A 22,462-nucleotide genomic window follows, 5' to 3' on the forward strand; every position below is an offset into this window, starting at 1 on the left:
TTTTGAGATGTTTGTAAACTTTCTTTGTAGAGGATCCTACAGTAAATATCTTGGATAACTGTACGTGTTAGAAAAATATGTACCAAAACATACTAGGACTTGCTACAGAAACAGCTTAGTTTCAGAAGTACTGTACATGAACTCCCCCTCTAGTCACATTCTCTTCTACTTCAGGGTGATATATGTTGAATAAATACTCGCCTATAATTCAGTTTAGTTCTCGAAATAGGGGAGAGAGCAGGAATGGAATGTTTAAAAGGATTTATTGAACTGCACGTTAAATGAAAACGCTTCCATGATGCTTTAGAGCAGGCCTATATCTTAAATTTCAACATACTCAAATTTTTTACAGTTGCTGGGTTTGCCCTTCTCTCTACATGTATATGGTCCATCTTCTGCATAAAGATCAAGTTAATGTGGAGTACGTTGTCCACAGAACTTCATTCTTTTGTTTGGAGTAAGTAGTAGTTGAGTTGGTCACCTAGAACTCTGTTCAGTCATCTAAGATCTCTTCATCCAGATTGATATCTGTGGTATCAATATCTTCCAGGTCTAAGTTATCAAGGTCATCTTCCAAATCCAGAAGTGTCTAGGAAAAGAGTCCACATAGCAGGGATACATGTTAGGCAGCTGTTGTGATAGCAGATGTAATTTGTATAATGCTATATGAGGTACTGAAACATTCAATAACCTTAAGGCCATGAAGTAGTGCATAAGAACTATGATAAAGTACAGAAAAAAAGATGCCTTCCTGAATAAGAAAGCAGCTTGCAGTACTGCAGCTTGTTACTATTTTCTGGGTTGTGACTCCTCTTGTTCCCTTATAAGCCTACAAGGCTGTGGGAACTGTTCTACATTACTGTGTACAGTTCCTGCACACCACAGGAAGGGATTCACATACTACAATAAGTCTCAGGAGTGGGGATCATATTGAGATAAGAAGTGCTGTTATCTGGTACACTTTACTCAAATTATTAGTTCAGTCCTTAGCCATGACTCTCCATGCCTTCCTAAGATATATTCCAGTACCTTTTGATCTCGTGGTGGAAGTAGATCAGAATTCTGCAGTACTGTATTCATCACTTCTGGTTTAGGAGATGGAACTGCTTCTTCTGTCTTTTTCTAATGAAAAAGATAGCTTAATTTTGATAAAAGCAAGTAAACAACAGCCCCTCTGAACATTCGCCCAAGCCTCGATGGTTGTCTTCTAAAATTTCCCTCAGTAATTCCAGAATTACATCTTCACAGCCATGAAATTTTTTCAGTCTCCAGAGGAACCCCTCCCCCTCTCTCCCCCCCCACTTAATTTAGAAAAAATAAACAACAACCTTCAGTCTGTGTCAATTAATTTAAAGAACTGAAGTGCAACTGAAGAAAATGGCAGGCCTTATTTATAGCTTCTAATGCAAGATAATTGTAAATTAACATGTAGATAACTTTCACAAGGTGAAAACTTTCACTTCGGTGATAAAACCATCAGTCTGAGCTACTTAATTACTTAAAATATTATGATGTTTCCAAATAACTAAGCAGGACTGCTAGTCTCTAACTTCTGAAGCAGTCTTTCTGCTTAGCCATGCACAATAGCAACGACTGTAAAGCATTTGTAATTGCTGAGGTATGTCAGAGATTCCAAGTTCCAGCTACTGAGCTGTCAGAGTGCTAGAAGCAGCTGAGGCAGTAAGGGCTTTGATATGCAATTTTTCCTCAGGATGAATTTAGTGGCAGTACAGAACAAAAATGTAAGCAGCCACACAAATAATTCTGTAACTACTAATGACTTTTCTTAATCTACTTTTTTAGTCAACAATTCTGAGGCAAATGAATGTGAAACTCAAGTGCGGTGCTTGTAATCAAGCCAGTAAGAGCAACAGTTCAATAATCATGGTTTTAAGTTCTCCAGGGTAAACGTTACTGCACAACAGAAATGCTTCTGAGGCTTCATCATTTAGTGGTAACACTGACCTGAGATGCCATTACTCCCGATGGTTCAAAGCCTTTTGCTTCTTCAAGTAAGTTTCTTTCTTCATTTGGCTAAAAGATAAAAAGTGCAGACACATTAATGGAATGTTTAAGTAATTTCATTGATTTGCTTACAGCTGAATTTGCACAACTTCTAATTTTTCTCTTTGAGAGAAAATAGGAACTCCCACTTCTTACTTACAGTGACAAGGGGGTATTCCCTGGCTGGCCGCAGGTCAGCAAGACTTTGTTTAACGTATTCTTCAACAACAAAAGCTTCCTTTAATCCAGGGAAAAGGTTTTCATATTCTGTAGGATCAGCGAGGGATTCGGCAGCTTTCTGGTTAACTTTAGAGAGACTCTCCCGCCACAGTTTCACAACCCTGGAGACAGAAATCAGATTCATTGTATACAGGTAGTTTTGACAATACTACTAGGATCTGCATATACTTTGGTGTTACCTGGAAACTTGGCTTGGCAAATAGGTCCGTGCAAGAAAAGCAGCTTCTGGGAGACGTCCAGTTTTAATCAGGAGCTCCAAACACGAGTCAAGCCTAACGGATTTTAAAACAGAATTTTTATCAGTTCTCTTTCAAGTCAGACTTTTGCATTGTAGCTGTTTAGTCTATGACATTAGTAAACTAAAAGTGCCTAATTTTAAAAAGTAGGCATCGTAAAATAGTTTTTCTGAAAGGGTACATGCTACTGTTTTTATCCTTATGCTAGCTGTACTTAACCATTTGGAAATCTGATGTTCTCTGTGTTTCAGAAAGCCCAATGAGAACCATCTGCATTTCTCACTACTTACTTTCCCTGCAGGAAGTAGCTCATAAATGCAACGTTGTTCTTGCCATCTTTTTCTGCTCCTTCAGCTAATTTATTCACCATGTTAGCATTTCCTGAGGCTGTAGCCAGTAGAAGTAGGCCTCCATAGTCTTGTGCATGGTGGAGACACTCCTGGGCTAGGCCAAACTGGCATTTACTAATGGCAAGTTCAGCAAGTTGCTTCCATTTCTGTTCGGACTAAAAGCACAAGGGGAGGGAAGAAAAAAAAAAAAAAGCTCATATTTTTGAATACCATTACAGATTTTTAAAGCATTCAATATGAATTCTAAGTTCACCTGCTAAGGTACTGTATCCCATCAGTATGCTTGTCTTCTCATGAAGATCAAACGACTACTGCAGTTTGTTCTGCGTGTACCACTGTCATGCTGTCACTACACAGTGACACCTGTCTACTTTCCCCTCTCCCTGCTTCATAAGAAACATTAACCTACTCCTTACCACTTCATTATTTTGCAAAAGGAACACTGAGACCAATTCTCTTAATAATAACTATGGGACAAATCACAGCCTGTCAGTTGTCCTAGAACATCAGAAATGATGCAGGTTTTTCAAGGCTGGAACAAAGGCCCAGAGGCTTCAGTTCTGCCACTTCTCCTCTCTCTGTTCAACACTGAAGATTAAGGCTTTGTTTGTGGTTGGAATGTCTCACTCTCCAGGAGGAGTTCCTGTATCTTTCTGAGCAGACAACATGCTTCTGTTCCCATCCCACAGCTCAGATTCCTTTGAACTACAGGCAGAAAAACTTCAGTGAGGAAGTTGGACGCATATTTACAGTGTTCACAGAGCTGTGCTGCATCTTCACGCTGCCTTTTCTTACAAGGCCTCTAAGATTTATACTCAGAAATATTATGAATCACCAGAAATTGTATGTTTACCTCTGCTTCTACTGCAAGCTGATAAGCAATTTTTAATTCTCCCAGCTGAAGAGCAAGTTCAAAACGATGCTCTGGATCTGTGGATACTGCAAGAGCTTGCTGTTTGAAGCCCTGAAATAAATAAAACAAATAGTCAAAAGTCAAGGTCTGATCAAAGAGTCACGTCAAACAGCATACAGGAAGTTAGTGGCTTTTTAAGTTGTTTTTTTACTTAGCAAATTCAATGAGAAATAATGAGCTGATTACTTTTTTGATGTCTAAGAAATAGTTCTCTTGCCTGTTTTTCAAGAAAATGTGCAACTCTGGTTCTCTGTTCTTTTGGAATTGTGGGAAGAACTTTGTCAGCCATACCGAAGTCTCTTCTCATCACAGCAGTTTGATATTCAAGCACTGAGACCAGCAAAGAGTAGCTAACAATGTTTAGCTCTTTATCACCCAAATAAAGTCGGTTGTCCTTAGGAATATACCCCAAAAGATACATCGTCCTGAAACAAAACAAAGGCTATTCAGCTTGGATAGGTCCACTAGGAGGTACTACATAAAAAAATCCAACGGTAGCAAGAATATTTGCTTCAACTTTTACTCTGTACCCATGCTTTGATGTAATGCTATTTATTCTGTGCAAGATTACGGTAATTGCCTGAGAACATTAGCATGATAAAGTAACCAAAAGTAATACAGCAGGGCAAGTGGGGGATTACCTTGTCCTAACTTCTACTGAAAAAATGTTTAAGGCTTTCTTACAATCGAATGCAGCAACTTACCTGTCTAAATGGGCAATTGTGACAATTTCTCCTCCAACGTAGTAGTTGAGTCTGTTCACAGAACTGGTGTAAATAAAGCAGTCACCAACCCACAAACCTGTTTTCACAATCTCCTGAATCTCACCAAGAACCTGCAAATTAAATTTAACCAAAAAGCTACATTTAGATCACAGTAGGACTACCCTGTTTCCAAATTAAATACAACATTCTGTACTTCAATAGACACAAGGGTAAGTTGCAAAAGAAGTTTCAGGTACAAACCAGAAATTCCGTGAACTATGCCTTCAGTTTTACAAAAAAAATGTTGTTACAAATCTCTATCTCAATAATTAACTAAATTACAAATCCCGGAAGGAAGTACCAAACTTAGTGTTAAACAAGATAATTAAAAGATAAGCTTCCCTGTGAAATTTTTGCTGTTTTTCACTTGGTCTCAAACTTCTATCAGATTTAAAAATACAAAAAGTGCAGAAAACTTCTGTCAGTTCTATGAACGTACTACCCAAGAGCAAGATGTCTGGAAAATAACATTCAGTAGTGTTATGTTAAAGGCTGACTTTGCTATACTCTGGCAAGATTTGCTTCAGTAATCTCTGATCCTACAAACATTCCATTTTTAAATGCAGGTACCTCAAATGCATCTTCAATTCCATCTTCAGTGACTCCTTCATGTGTTTCTTGGGCAGATGAAACTTTTTCTGATAGATATTTCAGAATGAAGAATGACTCTTCTGTAGCAATGCAGACAAGCTCACCCGAGTCAGACCAGAAAATCTGTGTCATCAGAATCAATAATGGCACTGGTTTAGAGAGCTCAGGTTAAGGGAGAAAGTATGTTTTAGCTTTAGTTTGTACAAACTCTCATAGCAGCCTTAGGAACCAAGAAGCAAACTCATACATAAGATTTTCTTCCCTTTCACTACAAGGCAGAGATAAACTTAAGATATTGTTACTTGTTATTGTTATGGTTGACAGCTTGGCTTCATTATAGAAAAAAAATAAATCAACAGTCTAGTCAAAACTGAGTAAACACAGACAAGTACATAGAGATTCATATCTTCAGTTTCCTTCCAAAACTTACGTGTTTGGGCTGAATTTCAATTCTGCGGATCAGTTCCGTGTTTTCCCAATCATAGAATGCCAAACCATTAACAGACCTAACTCCCAGCAGGAAGCCACCATAGATGCCTGCAAGAAAATGAAGGTTGAAGAATTTTGCATTGTGCAGACTGTGCACGTGCACCAATATGTGTGTTCTAAGAGTAAATACTCACCTTCTGCTCCAAAATCAGGTTTGAACGATTTCTTCTCCTTGAAGTTTTTAAATATCTTTACAACACTGTTGCTCTCTCTGATTGCGTATCTAGAGATTGCGTTAGAAAAATATTACTTGCCTGTTAAAGCAGCAGTTTACTATTTTAGTAGTTTGCTACAAGAAAAGCCCCTGCACTTATCTTCAAAAATTAGCAGAGCGCAGCAAATAGAAAACCTTAAAATAGTACCTTTTTTAAGTTCATTATTCAAACCTTTTTTTTTTTTTTTTTTTTTGTCTTCAGCCCAACTCAGTGTTTGCACAGACTGAGATATAGCAGCAGCAAATTTAAGCTAATACAAAGGAAAAATCTGCAACACATACTCTGAGGAATCATGTGCCCACACGAACTCCTGTGCAGAACCAAAACTCTTGTTTCTCAAAGCCATCGCGGTGTAAATGATGTACTCTCCATCACCACAGACTACAACAAACCTAGAGCAAGACAGAGATGCAGTCCGTCAGACATCGCTGTTCAGTGCACCAGATCAAACACACAAATCATATGAAGATATTAAAAGCCTGTATCACAATATAATTACTGCAAATGCAGACAGAATTAAATAGGACAACTTCGTGTATTCCAAAACCCATCACATAATGGATTTTTTCTGCCTCACTTTGCTAGCTACTTGCTATCCCTTCTTGCTTCTGCTCTCCACTCTGCTGCATTTCTACTGTGTATCCCTTTACCTTTTCTTTGAAATTAGCTTATCTAATAATAAAAAAAATGAGATGTAATAGAAGAATCTGGTTTGCTACTACTACATTATACGTTATGTTTGTGTAATTCTTGCCCTATTTACAATGTGCAACTTGTTTGTTTAAACTGCGAGCTATTATGCAGATGGGTGAAGCCCATACGACTATGATTTTCCCCTGCTTAGCTGTGAGACAACTGTTCGCCATAGGCTCTCAGTCCCTACCAGGACACATGCAAGAAGTGTTCCACTACTAAAAAACAAAACCAAACTGATTTTTTTTTCTAAAATCAATTACCGTCCATTAGGGTTGTGCTGAATTGTTTGAGGATATATTTCACAGCTCCCCATATCCTTCACAGCCAGTGGCAGTCTTTCTCCATCTTTAATTTCAGCATCTCCCATAGCTTTCAAGTTGGCCTGCTGGACTTCTGAATGTTTAGCCCAAATAATTTTTCCATTTGCATCCATGGACATGGCTGGTTCTTCACGACCAAGCTAGGAAGCATAGCATAAGAACAATTTTGATTTTCTTTCAGTTCAACACATCTAGTGAAATATCCCAGCTTTGTCTGAAAATGACAATTAAAATGCTAAATGATCAGTATTTTATATATTATCAGAAAGTTAGTTGCTCTTTACACAGGACAGCGGTGAATCACCTTCTCTCATTTCAAATAACTAACTGTACCTTAACAATGATGCTGCCTTCATCATAGCCCAAAGCCACGTTATTGGATCCTCTTAAACTGGCCACACACCACACCCTCTCCATGCCATAGTTCAGCGTACTTTCCAGGCGGTAGGTGCTTGAATGCCAAATGCGCACAGTTCCTAAAGGAAAAAGGAATACATACCTTATCCTCAGCGTAACACTATGAGATGTGTATGAGATGTGTAGCCATGCCACAGCAAAATGTTCTCCCTTATGGAGAACATGAAGGAACGTATGTTCCTTCCCTATCCTTTATGTAGCAGGAAACAGACAATTACCATCTTCTGAGCCTGTGATTATGATAGGCAATTCAGGATGGAAGCTGACACAAGACACGTTCTGAGCATGTCCTTCCAGTGTTTGTACACACGTTTTATTCTGCAAAAAGAGTTGAAAGGACAGGTACAGATAATAAACAAATTGCAACACTTTAACATTCATTTCTTAATAAATAAAATCCAAAAGTCTATCTGAAAGCACATTTTTTCCAGGTTTCTTCCAGTAACATTTATTTCCAAGATGCTGAAGCAGCAGCATTAAACATGTATTACATATCAGTGATTGCACTGACTTAATTTCTCCTCCCCAGAGGAAAAGTATTTATCTTCCTTGACACGGTTGTTTCTGTTTTCTGCTCACAAAATAAGCTTTCTCAGAGCTAGAGCAGTGCAACAGACTAAAGACAGACAGAGCTGGGGTTGCTTAAAAAAAATATCAGAGCAAGACATACCTGAATTCAATTATAAGTGAAGAAATATCTAATATCTTCATCAAGGATGTTTATTCACAGCTGTATAAGAAAAGTCTACTCTGTTTGAAGCAACTAGGAGTAGACCATGTAATTAATATATAGAGCTTTATGTGGTAGTAAAACTTTAAGCTCAGTTATATAACAATCATTGCTGTAGTGCATATTTTAATACTACTAGCTTTGATTCCTTCTGACCATTAAAGCATTTGTACACAGGAAGAATTTATGAGCTCTAGGTTCCAGCAATTGTCTCTGTACTCAGTCTGTTTCTTTCCTGTATAGCATTCAAATGAGGCAATAATGCAACTCATTTGATGACCTGTGAACTGTCAAGTACATGCGAACATGCATACATGCATGAACATGTGTGCCTGTGTAACGTGTCCAGAAAGTAAACAGACAAGGAAAAAGCAAAGTTAGCAATATTAACAACACCTTAACATCAAATTTAAGTAGCCTCTAAGTTCATTTTTAGAATTCACAGCATGCTCTCTAAAGAGTTAACAACATCTGAAAAATGTATCATGAAATATTGTTCCCACTTTCATCTTTGTAAGGAAGGAAGAGGTGTTGGTGTTTTCAAGTCCTTTTCCTTTTTACAATTTCATGATTTTGCTGTGGCAAAGTCTATACAATAGACTGCACAAAGCTGAACACATACCTGGTAGTCCCAGATCTTTACCAACCGGTCATCTGCACCTGAAATGAGATACGGCTTGTCTCCTCCGCTGTAGTAGTCAATGCAGTTCACCCCTTTCTCATGGCCTTCCAGAGTAAAGTTGGGTGAAGAGGAGCCGAGCTGCCACACCTTTCCAGGGGGGAAAAAATAAAATAATTAAAAAAACACATCAAAAAACCCCACATAGGTTTTGATTATCTCTCACCAAGCCAACCTTGTCAAACAGAGCTTGCATTCTAATGCAGGTTTAGAAGTCAAGCTGTAGATACACTGATATTTTCCCATGATCATCACATCACAGCAATATATATACATACATCTCATCTCAACATCTGAAGACAGATGAAATAAAAACTGTCTTTTTACAGCCAGTATACTGGTAATTCATAGGGAACTTGAGGAACTCTTACTCTCCAGATGGTTGTAAACCTGCAGTCCCAGACACTCAATAATAGTTTCACGGCAAATGAAGCTCAGAGTCTACTGTCAGAAGATTGAAGACACCTCTGGATTCAGTTTAAAAGACTCGAAAGCAAATGACTACAAATAATTGGAGAAAATTTTCTTATTTTTATTTTTTAAATACACACAGTTGAAGTATGTATATATAGGTTCAATTCTCCTGAACTACTCATAGACAGTATAACCATTATCCCATCCCAATGTCTCTGTGAGTTCCAAGAGGAATGCAGCAATCACTGAAGTTTAATTTCAATGATTAGAGGTGTCAGGTAATATTGTAAATTTACTGAATTACCTATTACGTGCATAGCTAGTAGGTGTACAGTAACTCGACCAAAATACACATCTTTGTACAGTAAAAATTCTATTATTGACCTACTTTTAAGAATTGTAACCCACTGTTCTCATTACCGGTTTGAGTGTTCCTTCTGATAATTACTTAATAACTAAAAAAACCCAAAACAACAGAATTCTCTACCTTGATTGTCCTGTCCAAAGAAGCACTGGCAAACTGATTATTATCTTTTGGGTTTATGACGATCTGCATGACATAATGGGTGTGTCCTTCAAACACTTGAGAACAGGACCATTTTTTATCCCAGTCCCAGAGTTTAATAAGCATGTCATCTGAGGAAAAAAAACAATAAAAGTCAAGCTTCGGTTAGTTTAACATCTTCTGAAATAACTTAATTGGTAATTACTTCAAGTTAAAGGTTCCTTCATGCCCTCTCCTTGAAAAGAGGCAATGCTAATACTCACTATAAATATTTTCTCAATCTGCAAGATCACTGCTCCTTCCTTATAGGAAGACCACAGGGAGTACAAGTTTCTCTAAAAGATTCTCCAGTAGAATGGTTATAAAACTAAGAAATGAGCCTGCCCAGATCATATAAGTATACTGTTTCTGTTCAGAAAATGAATCTGTCTTACAGATATAAAGGACTGATATTAAGCTATTAAATTATTAATCTTAAAATAATGGACAGATTTTAAAGAATTAAACCTGTGCTTTCTCCTTCGACACCGACTGTAATTGATCATTAAGGAAAAGGAAGCAGAAATAACCAGGCTGACTTCCTGATATCTTTATTTCAAGCGTATTATCTTGAAGAGAAATAACTACAGGGTTTCCAACACAAAATGTTCACTATATTCTAGCAGTGCTCATGCTGTATTAGCAAGAGTTCCAAAAGTAAAAGGGACTGAGAAAACGATGTATATATTCTTGGGCAAAGTTTGTTGGGATACTGTGATTTTCCATTCCCACGTAGCACAGATCAGCTCAACACAATTCTGTAGTATGCTGAGAGAAACAGGTGAGAGCTACCTTCTGCTTCAATTCAGATTGTTAGCTGAAATACGTATGTATTTAAAAAAAAAAAAAATGGAGCTTCAGTGAAGCAAACTCTAGAAAGGCAACTAATTATCACCTACGTGAACTTTTCATTGAGCAGTTATTAAGCAACAAGACTCTGAGGTCTTCCCTGGCAAGAACATAAGCTGTAATATTTTCAATTCTAAGTAGAATTTATATTCCATTAAAAAATATGAACATATCTGGCAGAAAAATAACAATTGATAGGCTAACTACTTGCTCAAGGATTTCTCTTTAGGAATTGCATATTTTTTCTCAGGTTTCTCCTATCTAGACAGAACCCTTGAAATGGTTGATGAAAAACATATCAAAATATACCAAACAACTCTTACCGCTGCTTGTCAGTATGAAAGGCTGTGTGGGATGTACAGCAATACAACGAATGTAATCTGAATGTGCTTCAAACATGTGCACTCTTTCCAGGGTGTTGTAATTAAAAACTCTAATTTGCATGTCATCCTGTAAAAGAGATTAGAATAAATAATTAAACCAGTACTTTCCACATAATACACTGCAATATACCGTAGAGTAGCTAAACAGAACATTCCACTATTAAAGAATCTCTTACAATGATATGTTCAAGAAAAATTATTTTCTGCAACTAATTAAATGAGGCAAATTATTATTTGGCTCAGCAGTCTATAAATTACCCAGTATTATACCAAGGCATTTATCAAATAAACTTCAGCTAAAAAAATCATTTTAAAAAGACATATTTTAAATGATCTTTTGATTTAAAATGAAGTGCTTTGGAAGTTATTAATGCCCAATATGAAAATGAAAAGCAAAGTTCTTGCACAAACACAAATGGAAAATTGATGTGAACCTGATTATTTTACAGCTGGGAAGGACGGGAACAAAAGAAAAGGTATCTTTATTTCAGATACAGTATTCTTCTCAGCAGTATTCCCAAGTATTCCCATTATTCTTTACTTAGGTGTAGAATTTAGCACAACATTACTTGTTTGTGTACAAACTATTCTCTTTTCCACCCTTTTCCTCTCTCATATACGCCTCCTTAAGAAAAAACACCTACAGAAAACAACTGTCAGAATGGCAGAGAAGAACATGCACTCCTTTGAAATCAGGCTAACAGTGCAACGAACATCCAACATGAAGAATAAGCAATAAATAACATCACATTTTCATAGTTACTTTGAGAAAGAATTGGCCCTGTTTCTAAAAGCAGCTTTGCCTTTTCCTCACCATTTCTTTGCCACTGCTTGCAGCCTCCCTTGGGAAAGCTAAGACCAATACAGCTGCACAATGAATCAGACTGAGGAACTGATCCAGGTGAAATTAAACTGGTAAGAATACATATTAACTTCCATCAGTTCCTAATCCAGTTCCCCATGCAGCTTTTTGAACTCCTGTGCTGACAGAGGAGAGGCAGTGTTGTACTTGTGGGGAAATAGCACTGGCTTACTGTTGCTTTAACTAACTGTGTCATGGCAGCATACAACAGCAAAATAACAAGAAATTGTATTTACTGTGTGTATAGCACAGAAGACTAGAAAAGAAAATGCAGGCAACATTTTAGGTATCACTTCAACTTAGATAGATAAACTTTATCATAGAAAAACCTGGCCTTCCAACAGATTACCCACACATTCCATATACAACTTTCAATGACCAATCTGAAGGCCAATGCAGGAACAGGCTGCTGAACCCTTCAACAGGACACACTACACCAAGACACCGTTCATGTCTTGACACACATCTCTTAATTCAATTTGCCATAACAATATGGTTTGGACACCAGATTAAGAACTGATCAATGTTCATTCCCTCAAGAAAAATGTGTTGTCAAGTTTAGAATGAAACTATTCAATGAATTTGCTTTGCAAGGAATAAAAGCAGAGTATTTTTCTAGAGGGGAACAAAAGTCTTAAAAAGTTTGAGTATAACTAGGAACAAAAGTAGAAAGCAGCTTTTGAGCCATCTTACTTTGAAAAGTCAATAGTTTCAGCTTTGTTAAAGCAGCACTACAACTATTAGGTCAAAATTGTACATTAAATGCACTGCAGTTTACAGAAGAAGTTGAATGTAGACCTACGCTGCATTAGATATTAGATTTAGCCACAAATAAGACTGCTCTCCTCTGAAATGAAAAATCTAAGTTTCTAAGTCAAAACATTGGAGAAGCGAAGTATTTCTTTCTCTCTTGCATATTAATATTGAATCATTTTTATGTGATGTATAAAAGAATGGCATGGAAACAAATTAAGAGAAACTATTACTGCATATAGAAATCACAAGAAGACGACAGCTTACAGCTCCTGTAACAACCCAGTTCTTCCTCGCCACAAATTTGGCAGCTCTCACTGGCAGGTCACACACTTCAAAAGTCTTCACCAAAGTCTAAAAATAAAAACAATCAGTTTATAGCACTGGAGAAAATAAGAGTTTTGAAATTAGCTTTTCTTAACAGTATTCAACTTGTAGTCATTGACAACTCTCCAAGGGATATTACAACACAGCATGTAAAATTTTTTAAAGCAACATCTGTATCCAAGACAATATTTGTCTGTGTGCTCACCTCCTTGTTTTCCATTCATTCCCTCCAGACACCACTCACACCTCCAAATCATTTCTAAATCTGCTGCCCAATGTCAGCCATACTTGACAGAGAAGCAGAGGTCTAACACTTCCTATAACCTTCATAATTACAGATTGCAAGTACAAAGGAGATTATTCTTGTATTTTTGAAACTAAACGTATAGGAAATAAAGCATCATTAGAGTTATGCTCAAGATAATACTTTCCTATTATTGCTGTGACTCTTGTATACAAGTCAGGGAGAGCACAGTCAATTAGTAGCAGCATTTTCAGATTTTTCTTGTGTATCTGGTGTTGAAAGTTAGAATTTATGCACTGGTCGGTTTTGAAAAAATCACAGTAAAGGAAAGACAAAGTTATCACCTGTGTTTCATGGTTCCAAACGCAGACACTGCCATTGTAGAGACTTGCCAGCATCCATGGCTCTGTGGGGTGCAGGTCCACACTTTTCACCCGGTCAGACCGGGCTGTTAGCTTTCGCTTGATATCGAGTCGGAGAGGCTAGAGGTGAAAAAAATGGAGAACGCTGTGTTATGCCAGCATAAAACGGGCATAACAACACGATGGAGGAAGGAAAGCCAGAATTAGCCCCTTAAATAAACAAAGTTAATCTTGTTTTGTGGGCAAACGGAAGACTGCTCTTTTCTGTCCATCTGCCTTTGTTTTTGTTGGGGGGGGCAGAGATTTTTGGGAACACCACACCCCTACCAGTAGATCTGTTCCATCTACCTTCATGAACACGCAGTATTTCCACGCTGTAAATGGCATCTCTTGTACAAAGAGGGTCTGCACAGCTCCATACACACTTTCCTGGTGCCCCTGATCTACTGAAGGAAAGCAAACGGCCTTTCCTTCCACTGTAAGTGGCAAAAAATGAATGTTCTCTCTGTTCCACTTGAGAAAGACCAAACTGGTGGAGAAGTCAGCTGTCGCCTCAGGAAAGTTTTGTGCACCGCAGAAGTAGTGTTAAAATCATGAAGAGAAATACACCTTAGAGTGGAACATGCTATCATAAGAACTGAGGGGAATTCAAGCGCTTGTATTCCCAAGGAGCCTCTAACCTTCCACTTTAATCACCAGCAAAGGTATTTTCTGAGCCGTGCCAAGCGCTACAACGCTCTCGGCCACCCGCAGCCGCCGGCCCAGGCGGTACGGCGGCCCCGAGGCTGCTATGCCCGCAGGCCCTCCGCGCTGCGCTGTGACAGGGCCGGCCGCACTGCAGGACCGCTCCATGAACGCTCCCCAACAACAACTCCGGCGCACCCCGCGAAGCCCCCGGCGCGGCCCACCATGTCACCTCCGCCGCTGTATCCCTCTAACGCCACACGGTCCGGTCCGGTCCGGTCCGGTCTGCTCTCCGCGGCCCCACACTCCCCCACACACTCACCATGGCGCGGCGTCACCCCGCAGGAGCCCCGCGGCTGAGGTGTCCCAGGCCCGGCAGCCCGCACCCTCCGACGTGGAGCTTCCGGACGTGTCGCTCTCGCGAGAACTGAGCATCACGCTCCCGGGCTTCGCGAGAGCGGGAACCCCGTGGGATGCCGGGACGTGTAGTCCGTGCCGCCGCGGCTACGCCTCGCGGGGCGTTCTGGGAGTTGTAGTAGCTGGGCGCGTGAGCGCGCGCTGCCGCCTCAGGGCGGTGATAACGGTTGTAACGGTTGTCGCGCGTGGCGGGAACGGAAACGAGGCCCTCGCCGTCCCCGGCAACGCCGTTCTGTGTGACTTTGTAGCTCACAATCCGATGGTGGTGGTGGACAGCCACGGGGCTCTGCCCGCTTGTATGCGACAAGGAGTCAGTGGTGCTCTGAACGCCACCGCCTGCTCCGTGATCCGCCGCTGTAATGGCAGCGCTGGTCAGAGCGGGCAAGGGCTCGGTGGTGAGCATGACGAGCCCCTGGAGCCCAGCCTGAAGACGGGAAAGGTGTGATCCCGGTCAGTCCTGCAGAGCTCGCGGGCGTGAAATGCAGCGGGACACGTTTCTCCTCTGCTTGTTTTTTGTTGGCTAATGCAAGCCCCAATACAGCCACAGAAGCACAGAACATTCCAAGCTGGAAGGGACCCGCAAGGATCACCTCGGCCAAACCCCGGCTCCACACAGCACCACGCAAAAACCAATACCTGGTGCGAACCTCACCCCGACCCCCACACGCTCTGCCCTCACGCGGCCCCGCGCCGTTCCCGCGCTGCTGTCCCACAGCGGAGCTCCGCGCTGCCCGCACGCGCCCTGTGAGGAAGCGGGCGGCAGCTGAAGGGCGGGTGGCGCCAGTGAGGAGCATGAGGGACAGCCGCTGCTTCCGACCCGCTGCGTGTGCTGTGCTTCGCGCACCCCGGGGTACCGTCGGCCCTCTGGAGCACGAGAACAGCCATCTTCTAGAACCTCACAGAAACACGGCAGTGGATTTCAGGAGGCGGCAGGGCACAAGCAGCTGTTCCCGAGAAAGTTTCTCCTAGCATTGCTACCAGGTTAAAGTTCCATCCTTAATTAAAAATTGCAACCCGCAATTCAACTCTAGAATGGAGAAGAACAACACGAAATATATTTATATTCATCGGGATTCAGTTAAAGAAAATACTTTTTTTTTTATATAAACGTGCACTTGGGGATTAGGAGCCCTGTGTGCTTCATTTGACAAACAGTGAGAAGGATTACATTGCCCTGGAGTGTTTACAGCTTGAAGGGCATGAACAAACAGAAGGATGACAAAGAGATTACTTCAGCTCTTGTTGCTTTTACCCCAAGAGAGCAAAGACAGAAAGACACTGAGAATTAGAAAAACATGAGCCCAATGGAAATATGTGGTAAGAGATGCCAGAAGCGAGGGAAGGGACACACAGAGTCAGCTATTACCGGTGAGTTTAGACTTTTTGCTTCCACTTAAGGCTTTCTTTTCACTTTGTTTTTGTTACACTGATGATTGTGGAATAATGCTTAAAACCCTTGAATTTCAGTCTGTAGAAGACAATTAAGATTAAGAATTTAAGATTTTAGAGTGTAATTCATGATTTTTAGGGAGCTGAGGTGTTTGGAATAGGATGGAACCCTGTAAGAAGTGCTGAGGAAAGGTACCCCTGTTAGAGAATGTAGGTAGTGGGGGATGAACAATACACATACATTTTTCCTTGAAAATACTCAAAAAGGTCCTGCTGAGAGATGAGAGTATTACAGGGGTATCAAAGATAGCAAGGAAAGTAAGTGAAAGATGAAGGAATAGAGTTAGTTAGTCAAGAAAATAGTGGGAAGCGATGAAATTAGTTTGATGTTAGTTTCTCCTGGGAAGTTGTAGTAATAGAAAAACTAAAGTGCAAGTAAAAAGACACGGGCTATAAGCCAAGGCTGACCTTGCAGAAGGAGAGAAGCAATGAAATAAAACCCAAACAAACAGTTCCATGTATTACGGATGAGAAATATTTCTCACAGTTGCTAGACATAATGGTACCAGTTTTGAATCAAGAAAAAATGCTCCACAAATTGCTGGGAATTGAGTAGGTATACAGAGAAAATATTATCATGTATGTGTTTTCCTTTCACTTTTTTTTTTTTTTTTTTTTTTTTTTTGCTATATATCTTGTACCAGGCTCTGTTTCAGTTTATATATAAAGTAGGTGAAAGCATGGGCTGTCTTTAAGAAGACAGTCAATACAAAGACACTAAATAAAACTGTAATCTCCAGTTTGAGTTCTTTATGCTACTCGATGGCTATTTTTATTGCCAGTTTACTGAGACAGATCCTCCTGGGGAAAAAAAATAAGCTAGACATTTTCTTATAGAGTAATAGAAGAGAGGAAACTTTGCTGCTTGTGATTATTGCCTTGTTCCACCATTCCTCCTTGCCCTGCTCGTACTCCTGCCTGCTTAGCTGTGCAATAATACTGCAGTTTTCCCTGAGCAACATACCTACGTGCTGAGCACTATGGCTGTTTCCTCCTGGGCCTGAAAAAGTTCTAGCATTTTCTTTAGCTGGCAGGAAGCTCACAGTCTTGGATTTATTCACCTGCCGTTATTTGGTATCTTTAAGTCCATGGTCAGGGAAGAGGAGGAGGAATGACGTGGAGCAGATGAGGAATTGGCTACTTACCAGTGGAGTGCAATCATAGGCCTTGCTTCCTTAAGCTAGAATAAAGCTGTACAAGAATAATTACAGTGCAGTGTCTTGTACCATCCTACAGCTGCCTTCTTGTTAGAAGCACAAACAGTGGTTCTGTGAAGTGTGGGTGTGTGTGTAATGAGGTGTATAATGAAGGAACTGGTAACATGGCGTTACAGGGCACAGTCCTTGTATTTGCAAAGCTATTCTGAAATCTCAGGAAAGTCTCAGCACAAAGCATTTAAAAGTTTTTTGGTTTTTTTTTTCATATTTAAAGAAAAAGTGTTCTGTACAACCAGCTAAGCGCTGGTAGTTGAAGCAATTGCATTCTGACATATTATATTCTTTAAAACTAAAAAAAACAACTCTCAAAACAAAAACAAGTACTAGTGGATTTTTCCACATTTTTGCTATAGGAAAATTAAGTAGAAACACTGAGTCTATAATGGAGTTGCATATGAAAATACAACTGTTGTCTAAAGGAAGCAGCTATGGTATTGTTTCAGCACACTGGTCTTCAGAGGGCGCCTGTTTCTCAGGTTAACCAGTCTGTACACTTTATAGGTATCTCAGATTAGATCCTTTTGACTATGAAATTATTGTCAGTTGTTGAATTTGTGTGTCACTAAAATGGTTTCTGGGAGTGGGATTGACCATTTCAAGATACAAAACTGCACATTATTGATATTCCAAAGAAAAAGATCAAAGCATTTTGGAGTATTGGTTGTGAGGACCAATTTAGCTTCAGCATACCAAATGTTTTTTTTTAACGGAAAGGGGGAAGGCTAAGAAAGAAACACCAATCCAATTTCTTGTTGTTTCAGGTAAGGACTAGAGGTCTGGAATAGAGCCACATCCATGCAGCTCATCTGATATGCTTGGAAATTTGTATTTAGGTGAATATCTAATAGGTGTCCTTAGCTTGGTCCAAACCTGGTGTAATAGATACAGTGTGATGTTGCTTGTTACAGTCAGCAGCTCTGTCGGGAGGGTTCAGTATTTCTGTGCCTTGATAGTTCTACCCAGGATGCCAGCAGTGCTATGTAAATTCTCCTTTGTTTCTGCATCAACCATCGCTTGTTTACTGCATGGGGATATTTAGCACCTCCCAGGATCATATAAAAAACCCAGGGTTTTTTTTTTTAATCCCAGTTTGCAAACATGTCTGAGCTGCACTAATTTTGTTATCTGGAGGTAGCATTATGGATTGCTTGCTTATTCTCCAAGTGTTCTGTGAATTATTTGGTAACTTAAATCACTATATTATTCTGGCTAGGTCCTTTCATTTGTAGAACAGCTTTTATATATTTAGGTCAACTCTATAGGACTGCAAAGTACCTATTTCATATACAAAATTAATGTGAAGCCTTGTTCATTGCCAAGAGTTAATAGTTGCAGTGCAGTGAATTGAAGTAAAACTCATTGCAGCCTTAACTTGGAAGATGGTAAAGATTGATGGAACACAGTGGGTTTAAAGAAAACGTGTTATTAACATGGAGGTGACAGAGCTGTGAGACAGCCCACTGTAAATCTGAATTTAAAGCATCCTATACTGTACTGCTTCATTTTGTTACAAGTCGGGATATGGCATCTTAGAAACATGCTCTCCTGGGACACAAACCTGACTCACACATGGAGATCAGATTACTAAACTTGAAGGTAATAAGGAGTTAAGATACTAGGAAAGAAATCAACTTTCGACAGAACTGTTAAGAGTGCAGTGCTCAGATTAGAAAAAATAATCCCATCCTCTCCATATTAATTCCATCTGATAGTGCATAAACAGAGTTCAAAAAATAGCTATTGCTTCAAATGCAATCTTTATGTAGTGCCCACAAAGCAAATAGACGCTGCAGTAAGTAAAGAGGGGACCGGGAGTTTTGTATTTAAAGTCACCTAAAATAATATCACATGACACCTTCATTACCTGCCTTTCAACCTAAAATTCTGCCAAACTTAGAATGTGGGCTTAGATTTTTTTGTCTGAACTCATCTGCACAAGGCACCCATGCCAGCTTATATTTTCAAGTTGCAGTAGAAGGGATCAGCCCTTGTTTAAAAGGTACTAAAGGAGCAAAAAATTCCATCTTCCTTAAATCTGTAGCGGTGTAATCATCGATATTTTTAGCAGCTTCTAATTTAAGCAGACTGATTTAAAACAGAAAATACAAGGGATTAATGGTGGTAGTTTACTCATGTGGTATTAATCTGAAGAGAGGTTTCTATAAACAAGGAACACTGACAAAATTCAGGTTATTAATGAGAGTAAATGGAACTGTTGTGCGTAATATAGAGACACAAGTTCTTACCCTCTTGTTCTACCGCTGCTTTGGGGAAATTGATTCATTAGGTAAGTGCTATCTCTGTGTCATTTATGTAATCACTTACCGAGAAGGATCTTGATTGACCCTCTAGTACTTCTGATTTATTAACACTTAGTTCTTCACATTTTATGTTCTGGAGGCCATAGTCACAATTTTGGCATGATTCCACTTCCATTAAGATCAGTGGCAAAAGGGCAGGCCTTGAAAACACAGAAGTAAAATGCAGCAGTTTATATCCTCACAGGTGTTCCAAGTTTAGAGCATATAATTTTTTTTTTTTTTTTTAAACCACACTTTCCACTATAGCTGAATACTGGTATTAATTTCTCTGCTTTCCATTAAACCTATCTGTCAAACCATTTCAGAGATCTGATTCAGCAAGCAGTTGAATTTGCCCTGAATACAGTCTTCAGACAACATGAACCAAAAAAAAAACCAACACAATTTTTCTTCTCCTCCAGGGAATATCAGTCTCGGAGCCAATTTAACATCTCAGACGACTTCAGGCTATATTTTGAAATTTCAATGATTTTAGCGAACAGAAATACCATTTTGTTTTCACTTTTAATTGCTATTACATATTATTATTACCTTATCGTTGATAAGCATGGGGTTGGAACATGCCTAGGAAATGTTTCAGCATAGGATATTTCATAAGGTTGCACAGACTGTTATTGAATAGTTTTGCCAGTCATCAGAACCATCTGTTGCTCCAGCACTCTGGCAAGTGGAAAATGCCACATTTGCTTTCTGTTAACGCTAGTCAGGATTGACACAGAGTTAAGCAGTAGTAAAAGGAAGATGAAGAAAAACACTATGGACACTCAGTGTGAAAGGTTAGTGGCCAGTCTTTGGTAATTGACTATAGCCTTGGAATGAACAAAGTTATTTGTGTTCTGTGGATCAGGCAGATTTGTGTTTTCTGAATGCAAAGTTAAGGTCTCAGTCCTTGATGTAACAGCTGTGTATGGGAGGTATAAACAGTACTGAACCAAACTCTCAGATCACACTTTCATTGAGCAAAAATGAACCACTGTACCAATATCTTAAATATCCTACATTACTGTCTATTTCAAAGGGAGAGGAACGCTGTCAGAACCAATCTCATGGGACTGCAGTGATGTAAGGCAGAAAATTATTTTTCAGTTGTTCATTTTCTTAACAAACAAAGGGAAGGAAATTGAGGTTTAACAATAGTGCTCACTCTCACTCCTACAGTCCTGCTGCTTCAGCACGCATCCCAGATGACCCAGTGCTCTGCTGCAAACGACCTTTTGTTTCATGATTTCATAGCAGTTGTTTCATCACAGCATTACCGGCTGCAGCGCAGATAAGGCTTGTGCCATGGTAGGCAGATAAAACCCAAACCCCACTACTAGGTTTTGTTTCCAGGTCACACTCATTTACAAAGGGTGTCAGAGTGAGCTTCTAGAAACCTGAAATGTGACCGTAATCCATAACCGCACTTTTAAGGTGTACCTCTCAAATAAAAAGCAGCTCAGTCAGCAGGTGTTGGGTTTTCTTTTCCCCATTAGTTGTAACATGGAGGTTTTCTTCAGGAAAGGATACGAGCTCTCAATCTTTGCAGTTTGAGCTGCATAGCTAGATGTTTTCTCAGCTTGCGTTGCAGTTCAGCTAGCAGTTACAGCACTGTCTGGCGTTTGTGTAGCACTGAAATGTAGGACAGTCTTTGCATTTGAAGCTTTTTCATCACAGCAGCACAGTAACCAGTTATCTATGTGTGACAGCAGGCAGCGATGAAAGCTGTATTAGATTTTATCCTCATTCTATAATATCTCAAATAAATAATGTATTGCCAGAGGCACTTTTAACAATGTACTTCCATACACAAGTCCAATAGAAGCTGTTTCTTTTGTTTTCCTATTTCTGATAGAACCTGACCTGTTAAATATTTCCATGGGCAGAGACATGGTCATACGTGTAATTCAATATTAGCAGCGTGTGCTGCATTCCCTTTTCATCCAGTCTGAGGAGCGCAGGTTATCACAACCATCTCTGTCTGGTGGCTTTACTTTTTAAGTCAGACTGTACCAAGTCATGCTTTTAGCTTTTGCTATCTCTTGTTCAGTCTCTGACAGTGTATTACATAAATGGAACCGATACGGAATTTGCAGACTTCAGGTCTTCTGGACAAATTCTCTTGCAAAGGGGAGGTGCTTGAACTGCTGAGAAGTGAGCATCAATGTAAAACCATAGTTTAGGCTGGGAAAGTTTAGGCTTTTAGTTCTGAGCGTCTCTGGTTCAACTTCTCTCTTGTTAGCTAGAGAAATGCTTTGACATGTGCCAGTATGTATACCAGTAATGCTAATGATGAAACAAGCAGGTTTCAATAGGTTGGTTTTTTTTTTTTTTTTAAAGCATGAGTGTTGTATCCAAGATTCTAGTGCAGACATAGGCAGGGAAGGCTGGGTGCTTATTGAAAGCAGTGGTTAGGTGCTATCTGCGTGTATTAATGCAAACATTTTGGTAAAAGCATGCATTAAAAACAGTGTGGATCATTTTAAAAAGGTAAACTCCTTTTATATGACTGGACTATTAGCAGACCACTGATAACCACCTGAGGTATGTTTTAATTTTCTGAATCATTTTTTCTTTTATTATTCCCATAAGCGTTGCCTAGTTGGGAAAGCTAATGATTAAATACTTTACAATTCTCGAATATTTTGTTTGCAAACAGATTCTTATTCAGATTGAATAATAAATTATTCATTTTGCAGCTTCATCTTAGTATTTCTTTTACAGTGTGGCAGCATGGCTTGTCTGATTTTACTGTGAATTGACTAAAGCAACAAAACCCAGGAACTTCACAAGAAAACACTATAATTGCATGTTACCTTCTTGGAAACGCTGCAGCTCTCTAACACAGCCAATGCAGGCAGGTTCCCTCTTCATGCCCCATTCCCACCATAATTATAGGAATAGCTGTCACCTGTACTTGGTTTTATATCCTTTACTTTGTGAAGAGGTAAATTGAATTCACCTACATGAAATGGGTATGGACTGTTTTTATGTGGCCACCCAAATTAAACTG

General features: G+C 39.5%; 1 protein-coding gene across 1 annotated transcript; it reads right to left on the reverse strand.

Annotated features, from left to right (window-relative positions):
* Positions 1–244: 244 nt before the first annotated feature.
* Positions 245–14,460, reverse strand: COPB2 (coatomer protein complex subunit beta 2). The gene is made up of 22 exons (XM_422637.8): positions 14,389–14,460; positions 13,365–13,502; positions 12,717–12,803; positions 10,775–10,901; positions 9,546–9,694; positions 8,588–8,734; positions 7,454–7,553; positions 7,152–7,294; positions 6,759–6,958; positions 6,084–6,194; positions 5,722–5,810; positions 5,529–5,635; positions 5,078–5,221; positions 4,448–4,578; positions 3,961–4,168; positions 3,684–3,794; positions 2,771–2,985; positions 2,424–2,516; positions 2,165–2,345; positions 1,966–2,034; positions 1,030–1,122; positions 245–589 (listed from the first exon to the last, which is right to left on the reverse strand). The coding sequence occupies exons 1-22, from the start codon at positions 14,389–14,391 to the stop codon at positions 494–496; spliced, it is 2,742 nt and encodes a 913-aa protein (XP_422637.3). The 5' UTR covers positions 14,392–14,460; the 3' UTR covers positions 245–493.
* Between the last annotated feature and the right edge of the window lie 8,002 nt (positions 14,461–22,462).

This window comes from Gallus gallus, chromosome 9 (assembly GCF_016699485.2).
Source record: "Gallus gallus isolate bGalGal1 chromosome 9, bGalGal1.mat.broiler.GRCg7b, whole genome shotgun sequence".
NCBI classification, from domain to species: domain Eukaryota; kingdom Metazoa; phylum Chordata; class Aves; order Galliformes; family Phasianidae; genus Gallus; species Gallus gallus.